We start from the raw sequence: 11,119 nt of genomic DNA on the forward strand, positions 1-11,119 counted from the left end.
CGCCTACTTCAGGTTACGCTCTTAAAGACGGTAAGCGCTTAAAGAAGAAATCAGTTTTACAGTCTTCCACGCAGAAAACTGAACTGAACTCTCTTAGATATGCAAACTAGAAATACATGACATACTTGTAATACCACAAGAACTTTTTGAAAAAACAGAGAGCTTGTTCTTCGTCTTGCGTCTGAGTACTTGTGCATGAGTTATACTTAGCAAATACAAAGGTATAATTGTTGCCAGTATGATGTCCTTAAAGTTTTTGTATGCAGCACTATAGCTTCTGGATCTATATGTTTCAACTTCAAATTCTAAACAATTTGATATCAAACTCTATCAAACGCAATAAATCTGTCTTTTTGTAGAGCTAATTTTGCCTTCTAATGCAAGATGTTTTTTAAAAGTAAACGTATACTGATCAAAATCATTTTCAACCTTCTCGCAGGGACCATCTTGTTTTGACACTGTCAGGTTCTGTGCGATTGGATTAGTGTCATTTTGGCCAGTTGATATTAAACCCATTTCATAGACCCTTGCAAAAAAAAAAAAAAAAAAACCTTGTAAGAGAGGTTCTGTAACATCCATATGTGCATCCTGTATGAGTTTCAAAGAAAATTCCAGCCTTGCACTGTCAAGCTCATTGGCTAAATGACTATCTCAGTCATGAGATGTCATGAGTTTTTCAATGTTTGTTCCATTATTTTTACAGTTCAGCTGAGCAAGCAGGCTCTTATTTATCTTTAATTTAAAAAGCAAAGCTGTGATATCACGAGTGAAGTCGGTGATGAAGAGTGATTTGAGAAGTAAAAATGAGAATGCCAATCTGAGAGGGTCACTGACCATGCAAGACAAAAAGAATTATTCATCCCAATTTTTTTTTTTTTCCTGATTGCAATTTGCAATATTTGCATCAAAGTGGTGGAATTACATTCATACGGACAATTACAAATACCATGGCATATTGTAAATATGTCCACCCAATTTAGTGTCCGGGGGGGGGGGGGGGGCTGGAGCTATCCCAGCTGTTATTGGGCGAGAGGCAGGGTACAGGGCCAGGGACAATTTAGAGTCACCAATCAACCTAACATGCATGTCTTTGGGTTTGTGGGAGGAAGCCAGAGTTCCTGGAGAGAACCCACACAAACGAGAAGAACATGCAAACTCCACACAAAAAGAAAGGCCCCAGCCAGGAACCAAACATGGAACCCTCTTCCTGCGACGCCCTGTAAATATGAGAGTTTTTGTCTGCCTTTTTGCGCCGTGAGAGCTGTGTTAAGACAGAGAGATTCATAAAAATTGGATCAAACTCGCTGAAACTATTTGGGTTGACTATACCTAAACTGTAATCAAAATGAGCATGTATGTAACAGAAATACATAGAAAAAACACAAATTATACTCAGTTCCTGAAGAGAAATCATAGGCAATGCATTGCATGTTTTTTTTAGTTTTTTTTTTAAGTCCTGTAAACTTTCTTGGGTTTACAGTGATGCTAATTGTGTTTAGGGGAACAGACCCTGAGACGTATGTGGGATTTTATCCCATAAAGAATTCCAACATATGATTAGGAATGCTGTAAAACAGGCTACATACAGTTTAAGAGAAAAAGAAAATGTCTGTGGGACTTTGGTGGCAAAGGCTGAATAGGTCTGCATTTGAAGCGTAGAGACTTGTTTAAATTAGAGAGGTCTGAAACTTTAACAAGATATTTGGGAAGAACAGAGAAGGAACTGTGTAAACAGAATAAACTGAGTTATAAGTACTCACATAAAATGCATGTTATAAATCCACAAAATCTTCCTCCAGGCTACATTTCATTCTTTTCCCAAGTTAAAATTCTGAGATGGGGGACATTTTGTGGACCATTTAAATAGTGACTGTTTTTAAATGCCTTACACGAACCGTTCTTTTTACGAATGCAGGTGTTTTGCAATCTTCCCACTGTTTTCGGTCCTTAACTGACTGAATAGAAACAAGAAGTCACACCTTAATTGTCCCAAACAGAACAGAGTAAATCATTCTGAAAAGATGCCAGAAATCCCAAATAATGACACAAAGCAGCACAAAACATGCAACTTGTAAAACAATGCTTGAAGTGGTTTACGTTAGTGAAACAAAATCCTCAGCATCACAGAATACTTCAGTGGATTAATATGATCAGTCACCTTTTTTTCCTTCTTCTTCTCCTCATTCATAACCAGCATATACAGGATTTGCCAGTAATTTTGGTTTGGTTTAGCTGATGCAGACATCAAGTGGGTGAGATGTGCGTTTGACAGTTAAATAAGTCTGTAAACACAGAGTTATCATGTTGGTGTGAAGCAGGTAATATGATATAAAAACGCATCGATGTTGCAGGTGGCAAGGAAAGCTAAAGATTGGAAAGTTTTGACTGAATGACAGACAGAGGATAATTCAGAAGTTATTACAATGCACCCTGACCAGGTCATAAACACTGGTAACAAAATTTTGAGGCAAATCTCCTGACAATTTTTGAGATTCTGCTCAAAAGTAAACCTTGTGCTAGCAGTGCAGGAATACTTTGGGTATTAACAAAGTCTATTGCTCTGGGAATAACAGATCCAGCCCAGACCGATCCAACAAACAAACGATGTCCCACAGAACATATATCAAAGATGGACCAAGTTGAAAAAAGAAATTTTATTGGATACAGGGTATGAGAAAATGGCACTAATTCTCTATTCATTTAGAACCTCAGTAAACATTTTAATAAGCTTATGAACTCAGTCATCTTCATCAATAAAGCCTGAAGTTTATTAAAGTGGAATGCTTTTTTCTAGGGTGTAGCAACCATGAGGTTGACAATCTTTTACCCTACTGGCTTGCATAAGGGACAGTTGAATAATTTAAAAAAAGTGGAGAGAGAGAAGAGAAAAAAAACAGAAATGACCTCCTGTAGACTCTTTCTATGCACTTTTGCTTGAACTTGGTGGAAGGAATAACACAAAAAAACAACAACGGTGAACTGGAATCCAGCCACACTGAGCTGTGATGTGCATTCGCTGTTGTGAAACGAAAGCTGTTCAAATATACTTCTAAAAATACTACAAAAAGTGCTTTGTGTTTTGCCCTAACACACAGCCGGTGGTTCCATATTAGTTTGATTATTAATTGAGAACTCAAAGAAGGAAATAAAAAGCTGTTGCTACAGGCTGCTCACACTCATCCTCCCGTTCTCACTCATTCCCATGAGTTTACCCTGCTCTGCTCATTGTGGATGCCAACCTCAGAGCTTGGTCACAAAATTGAAAAATTAGCTACTTTACAAAAAGCAGGAATCTCCAAAAGTTTGTACAGTCAGTGAATGTTTATGACGTTAAAAGTCCGACAGTCAGAGTCCACAGGAATGAACAGGAAATATCTCAATTCGGTGATCAAACCACCAGCACTTTAGAGTTTTGGAATCGCCACGCTTCTAAAGAGTAAACTCCCAACATAAAAACAAAATAGCTTCAAATAAGTCTGGCCCTTTACAGCTGGACAGGTATAAATACTGTTAATGCCATGAAACGTCATTTGAACTCTGTAAATGATTAAGCAATCAGGGTCAGCCTGACTAAACCTGATATCTGTGTGGGAAGGAATTTATGTCATGTTTTCCCCAGTTCGTGCAGGTACACACTATCTGCTGAACCTCCAACAACAATCCAGACTTGCAACATCGTTTTACAGCCCGTCTACAGTCAGGTGAGCCACTGTTTCATCAGGGCCTCAGTGGCCATTCAGAGAGATGAAGCGGAGGCATGAAAATGGTATAGTAACAAGTTTGGTCTCCATGAGGCGCTGCAAGAGGGCGTTTCTGTCTACATAAGTGAGTTGATGGCAGAGAGGACCGACAAAATGCAAATGACAGTTAAAACAATGTGGGCGAGCCGAGCATGAATTACAGCAAAAACGCGATTTTCAAGTAGATGCTTAAAGTACAGCAGTTTACAGGATTTTACGAGTGATTTTCTTAATAAAAAAAAAAAAAAAACGAACAAAAAAAAAAAAAAAAAAAAAAAACATGCCGTGTCCCAGTAAAAAAAAAAAAAAAAAAAAAAAGGAGGAAGTAAAACAAACAAGATCATTTCTTTTACAGTTAAATTACAGTATTTCCTCCTTAACGCTATACCACCGGTAAACACACAGGATCATTCCTGCAAATATACACAAATGTTTATTTAGGAAAAGGAGAGTCCCACTTTATGAGAGTCTTACCCTTCCAGGGGTAAAAGTGTTCATTTAAAGCTTCAGCTACCTTAAAAGCACTATCACCCACAAAAAAAAAAAAAAAGATTACCCAGAGGGATGTGATACGGAAGAGAAAAGAAAAAAAGAAAATGCAACAGGAATCTCCCATTACACAAGAATGAGAGTTATGTGTCCAGCAATTGAAAAATCCCAACAAAGCAAATCTTTGCATCCATTAGGGGAATCAGTGATGCAAGAAGATCACAATCGAACTGCCACTCCAGCTCTACATTGCAGCTGTTGGCCTGCAGTGTTTCTTAAGGAAAAGTCTTTCCGAGGACAAACAACCCACTGAGGACAAGTGCAGATGAAGTATGTGGCTTCTCCTTCAAGTCAACTCCAATTTGTGTCTACTCAGAGTGCGTCCATTCGGCTCTGGAAAAAAGAAAAAAAAAGTTCAGCAAAGATCCCGTTTCATGTCCCGAGTATTCCATGATCATCGCTCTTCATTTCCTCAGAGGTTGGCTGACTGTTGCCCGGATCCTGGCCAGAGTTCAGAGGCCTGGCGTTGGCTCGTGTCGACCGCTGCCGTCGAGTGCCATTGCCAATGCAGCGCATGAGGTTCTTGAAAGTCGTCCACATTTCCTCGTCCTTGTAGGAGTAGATGCAGGGGTTCATGACAGAGTTGAGCACAGCCAATAGCAGTAGCCAGCGTTTTAGTTTCATGACTTTACAACTCTCACATTTGAGGCCATCCATTAGCAGGACCACCAGACCAGGGGTCCAGCAGAACACAAAGGCCCCTACGGGAAGAGAAGAAGAGCAACACGGTTATTTTTCCCCCCAACACGTACACGCAAGTCAGTGTTAGAGATGAGCACCCATCAGCACAGGACACGAGGAGGGACCGATAGGGAGGAAGGGGGCATGTTGAAAGGCCTGATGATGGGAGAGGAGAGGGGTGGGTAACATTCATTTTTCTAGATTTCACAGAACCAAAGCCTAGCTGCGGTTGCCATGACAGCTGCACATAACAGCTGAAAAGTTGTGGGAATTGTCGGGAGCAAGTGTGCAAAGCTTGGGGAAACTTTCTGATCTTCAACCTGCACATTAGATTCACCAGCAGCAACTGGAATGACTTTAAACCAACCCACGACTTCATTACGCTTCTGTGTTGCGTTTTTGTTTCTTGCGAGCTCATCATTAAACCTACAGTTGTCTTTAGTCGCTTTTGTCATTTTTAACTATTTCAAACACAAGTCCCCATTTCATACACGGTTGTGTTTCGAATGCTAGGTTGACGAACTTGTGCGTCATTCCTTTGCTGATCTGCTGTATATTTTAAATATTTGCTTTGTTTCAGCAGGCAATTCATGAATTTGAAAGGATTCATATTTTAAGGAGAACCAAAAGGAGGTGTGCCTTTGTTTAGCCGTTCAGGTCCAAAATCAACAGTCTTTCTCAACATTTAACTCTGTCTTTGCTAAATAATAAGGTAGGTCACATGGTTAGAGAAGAAGTCAATGAGCCATCTTCTTCAAACATGTCTCGCGGCAAGCTGCCAAGGGTTTTCTGTAACTAAGAGGAAGCTACAAGTGGCAACTTGTCTGCACAAGCAGCATCTCTCTGGCCTCAGTCCTGAAAAACAAACACGGGCACTGTTCAACAGATCCCTCCTCTTTGTCTCTGGACACATGTAGAAACAGATGCAGGGGTCTGATCGTTGAGCGCAGTTTATTTTCTTTTTTTTTTTTTTTTTCGGTCTTTCTCTATGGCCTTAAAAGAAAATGAGTCGCCCCATTTTAACAATGGTTTTGCAGTTTTATGAGCAGTTTTCTTCCACTTTTCTTTTTATTCTTTTGTCTTTGATGTCCAAAGAAATGTGAAGTGAATTGTAATCCACAGAAGACCCATTAAACAGACACACACACACACACTTTCCTGTATTTCACTAGTTTAAGAGGGCTTTCTTTTTCTTTAATCTTTGACAAAGGAAAACCGTTTTAGAGGCACACATTTTGAACATATGTTCCCTTTGTTATTTATCAGATGATGGTGGTTAAATTCACAAAGTCTGAAGATGAGTGTTGTTTTTTTTTCCTCTCTTATTCACACACAAGCTCCCAACACTCTTAGACACACAATAGTTTTTATAAAGTCAGTTGCACGCTGTTAACTACGAGTAAAACCATTTCAATAAAGACAAAGTAAGCATGAGGACACAAGACAGGTCCCAGTACTTACATGTTAGATATTGAGTAACTGAGCAATCAATTTCTGTGCAAAACAAGACATGTCTGCTCTTTAATTTTTGCCCCGGCTCAGCCAAATAAGGTTAATGTCTTCTTCCATATCCAGCATTTCTGCATTCATTCATTTTATTCTGGCATTGAAGCATGTGTGAGTAATATGCGTCTCCCAACTGGTTTGTCCAGTTGCACTTTCTGCCCGAGTCGACTGCTTTATGTATGGAACAAACATGATCCCCCCCACCCCCCCTTGTGAATACAGCTGCCATATTCCTGTTATACATATTTGTTACCCGGGAACTTTTAGTCAAAGCAATTGCCATAAAAATGCTGCTTTGAATAAAAATCCTTCCTGTTCAAACACGCCTTCCACTGAGTTTTAGGGAGAGTGCAAACACACTTAAAACTAAAAAATAATAGGATAAAAACAAACAAAAAAAAAAAACGATGGTCAATCACCGAGGTGAAGCAACAACAAGCTAAACATTTAGAGTAAAAATGGAGGATTGGGAATGACACCTGTGCACCAAGGCATGCACAGCCTATGGAGACCTGCAACTGAAAGCAACCGAGTTTTTCTTTTAGTAGTGGAGACACTCATTGAAGGCCAGCGTGGTGGATGATGCACCACACTGGCTGTGCACCAGTGTCCTTGCAGGAAGAGATAATTACACAGCAGTTTGAAATAAAATGTGTGCACAGGCAAACAGCTCCTATGCTCCACACAGTACAGTATGGAGCCATGTGGACGGATGAGCCGAGTGCCCAAAATTACAGAGCGCTTTTTTGTGGGGTGTCACAACAACTATCTCCTACATTCCTTTTTTTTTTTTGTTGTTGTTGTTTTTATTTGGATGAAAAAGAAGCTGAAAACACAGATAAAATCACTCAACCTTAATAGTCTTCTGTAAATGCTTCAGACTAACGTAATTTGTAGGTTTGTGAGCCGACTAAGCACATTGTGCATTGAAGGCGAATCAGAAAAGGCCTCTCGTGACCTTCGATGCTGCCCCAGAAGAATATATTGGTATAGTCCAATTGTTCCCTTAACAAAGTAGGAGGAGGGTAACAAAAGCATTCAAAAGCTGCGTCCTCATTGTAAGGTATCCTGTTGCAAGTCCTAAACAAAGGGAACCTGTTCAGAATATCTAGATGTTTTATCCCTTTCACATGAAGACACACTACAATGCCGTTAAGATAACCTCGTTATACTTCCTTTGCTTGTTCCCACTGAAACGAACATTGCTGGCATAAACCCACTCTGGTGTGAGCTTTCGGCCGGTATGTGTGCCGGTATGTCAGCTCTACTTTTCACAAAGACTTCCTGCACTCACCGCACAGAACAGCGTGACGCCATTATGATGAGAAGCTTGAGTAGGAAAAGAAGATTTATACTAATATATTTAATATTTCAACTTATCTACTGTTAAAAAAAAAAATTAAACTGATTAACTTTGTTAAATAGTTTAGGAGGTTTAACTGCGCCAGCCTTGAGTTGCAGCTTTGCAAAAGTGAAGCTCTGCTCCCTTTAATCATTCAACTCTTTTTGTTTTCACTTAAGACTCCTTAATCCCTTCATTTTCGGGAAACATGAATGTGTTATCGAGCTCGTGGGTTTTCTCTCTAAAGAAAAAAAAGATTTGCAATCCAGCCCACTCAGCAGAGTCAGATAACGCCTTGATGAAAGACTCAGAGCTGCACACAGCACTCTTCTGTGCTGTGACTCACCGATGCATCATCGGTTATGATGAAGAAACAACATATTTCATGAGCTGCACTTACCGAGCACAACCATGACGGTCTTGATCAGCTTGATGGGAGTTCTCTTGCGGTTGATAGAGCCGTTGGTGTTTGACATGAGCAGTAGGGTCTTCCTCTTGACATAGATGTAGATCCTCATGTAGATTGCCACCATGACAAGGAACACCACCAGGTTAGAAGCAGACCAGAAGACCAAGTAGCTCCTGCTAAATATGGGAGCAAGCTTGGAGCAGTCGTCGAGGTTACAGATACAGTTCCAGCCTAGGCTAGGCACAGCCCCCATGAAGATGGAGATGGCCCACACCAGAACAATAAGCAGGGTCACGCGCCTCTTCGTCAGGTTGCTGTGGACCTTCCAGTTCATGACAGAGATGTACCGCTCCAGAGCTATAACAAGCAGGTTAGCCAGCGAGGCTGAGAGACTGATGTCCAGAAGACCTTGGCGGATGAAGTATCCTCTTACTGTGAGTTGCCGTGACGCCACACCTGTGTTGAACATGAGGTACACGTATGCTATGCCAGCGAGGAAGTCAGAGGCAGCAAGGTTGGCGAGAAGATAGTAAAAAGGATAGTGAAACCTCCTATTGGTAATGACGGCAGCGATGACCATGGCATTGGAGACCAGGATGAAGCAGCAGAAGAGAGAGCCCACCACCTGGACCAGGATGAGCTGAGTTTTGTCCCATTTATCATCGCTGCCATTTTTGCGGTAAAAGAAGCCCATGGACTCATTGTAATGGCAAGTGTAGTTATCCTGGGCCATTTTTTTACAGTCAGGCCTGTGAAATGAAAAGGCCAAAAACAGAATGTAGAATCATTTCTCCTGCTGTCTTTTAATATTCAAGATCATCTTTCATTTCATTGGACAAAGTATAACATTTTTCGGCAGTTAGTCACGGTAACGGGTTTTATTTCCGCAGTGTTTTCACTCTACACTGTCTCTTAAATAACCACTGAAGTCAAAAGTCAGGGGCCAACATTTGGACCCTGACGTCAATGTTCGATTCAATCTCTTTCATTTGCGAATTAAGGCAAGTCATTCAAATACTTGGGCCCCAAATCCACGTAGGAGGAATAAAGTCTGTCAAAATTGAGCGAGATCAAAAGAAAGTTGTTCAAAAAGTCTACCCATCATTTCAGTGCGCCGTGCCAATATTATTCAAGGCCAAATAACTTTGGAGATTAGAAGGACATAAACCTAAATAAACTCACAGTGAGCACACTGCTTTGAACACGACTACAATCACAGGTTGACAATGACCACAGCACTGCTGTAATGAGTGAAGACGACAGGTTCAGTCTACAGACACTCTGACATTAATCTATGTAAACAATAGCCTACAGATTTTCATTTTCATTTTTTAATGACGCAACTTTACAACTAGTGAGAGTTGGCTTACCAACGCCGGCCAAGAAGACAGAAACTCTCTCAGACCAATACTGCATATTACGTGAAACGAAATAAGGCATTGAAAACAAATTATTTTTACCAGATGAAACTCGCGTCGGTGACTGATCAGACAGACAGGTGACTTTACCTGAGCGAGAAACGTCTTTTCCTGGCGCGCTAGCAGACAAAACGTTGCGAAATCTCCCGTGCTGTGTTACAAACCATTGCAGCGCCTTGCCTCGGATCGGATCTGTGGACAGAGGGAGGTGACAGCAAAGAGCCAAGGGCATGAAATGAAGGCTGAGGAGTTGAGTTGTCACTTGAGGGCTCAGTCCGGGTGACGCAGAGGGCGTGAACCACCCACACTCCGCTGAATTCCTCCGCTGCGCAAGACACGAGCTCATCCTGACGGTAATGTATGGAAGTGAAGTTTACAGAAACTTCCCCCATATAATGTTTTAGTGATTTATTTATCTCCAAACAAAACGATCTGGAATTTGACTCATTTCCTGCTTATTGTTCAACAAACAGGTTACTGAAATCTGTGCCGTTCTTGCGGATTGTGAACGAACACGGTTCGAAGCAGACAAAAATAGACGAATAAATCAATTTAAAAAGAATTCTTCCTACCTATTATTAGACAGCCAGACTGAGAGAGCCAAAACACACGTGTTTTAAGTCTTCCTGCATCAGTTAACGATCATTACCTACCAACTTTTTTTTTTTTATCCTGCTTCCATTTTTGCTTTCGGTTGTCTCAAGTAGTTCTTGGGTTCTTTGTACCCATTTTAAATAGTCTCATTGCTGTTTTTAGTCTCTGCAGTCGTTGTGCATATTTTTGAGTCCATTTCTAGATTTAGACTCCTCAAAATACTGCTGTCTTGACTTTAATGCAGTGCTCACTCAGCTTGTTTTGTTTGATGCAGCTCACAGCACGGACTTTTGTTATAAAAGCCACATGGTAACAGTGATGTTTGATCTGAACTAAACACAGAAACTTTAAAAGAAAACCCTCAGGGCTACTGGTCTTCTCTGACTTTGGTTTGCTATAATTCAATTTCTGACTTGAACTGCATTCAGAATCAAATATCACTAATATATGAGGATTATTACCACAGGAAAACAAACAAACTCTGGAGTCAGACTTCATGGGCTGTTGTGTCCTGATAGTACCACCTTCACCTCAGGCACTGCATTAGTCAGCAGATATTTTTGGATACCAGAAAAATAGCAAATGGGAGATAAAACCTTAGCAGCACAACGGCTCAGATTCACAACCTTTAAAACACAGTAGTCACACTGTGTAAACAGTTCAGCTCCACATATCATATCTCAGCTTGTTGATAGATTTAACGATCAAGTTAACTCATCTGTAGCTCTGACTTCATCATTCAAAATTCCCCTCTTACTAAGCCCATCTAAGAATGCATATTTGTAATTCAGAGAAAACTTTCAAGCACTTAGCATCTGTATATGCTACATCACAATCTATATATAATAGTTCTACATCAAGATGCCATACCTTTTAATAT

At 40.5% G+C, this 11,119-nt stretch overlaps 1 protein-coding gene and 1 long non-coding RNA gene across 2 annotated transcripts; both read right to left on the reverse strand.

Moving 5' to 3' along the window:
- Window positions 1-2,639: 2,639 nt before the first annotated feature.
- LOC140311870 (uncharacterized) lies at window positions 2,640-3,952 on the reverse strand. Its single transcript, XR_011916935.1, has 2 exons — window positions 3,852-3,952; window positions 2,640-3,813 (listed from the first exon to the last, which is right to left on the reverse strand). It is a non-coding gene; the product is annotated as an uncharacterized lncRNA (long non-coding RNA).
- A 90-nt stretch (window positions 3,953-4,042) lies between these two features.
- Window positions 4,043-11,069, reverse strand: lpar3 (lysophosphatidic acid receptor 3). Its single transcript, XM_072389454.1, has 3 exons — window positions 9,736-11,069; window positions 8,219-8,976; window positions 4,043-4,990 (listed from the first exon to the last, which is right to left on the reverse strand). Exons 2-3 carry the CDS (start codon window positions 8,958-8,960, stop codon window positions 4,662-4,664), a joined length of 1,071 nt encoding a protein of 356 aa, XP_072245555.1. The 5' UTR covers window positions 8,961-8,976; window positions 9,736-11,069; the 3' UTR covers window positions 4,043-4,661.
- Window positions 11,070-11,119: the final 50 nt, after the last annotated feature.

Source organism: Leuresthes tenuis, unplaced genomic scaffold (genome assembly GCF_036924035.1).
Source record: "Leuresthes tenuis unplaced genomic scaffold, fLeuTen1.0.hap1 SCAF_7, whole genome shotgun sequence".
Classification (NCBI taxonomy): Eukaryota; Metazoa; Chordata; class Actinopteri; order Atheriniformes; family Atherinopsidae; genus Leuresthes; species Leuresthes tenuis.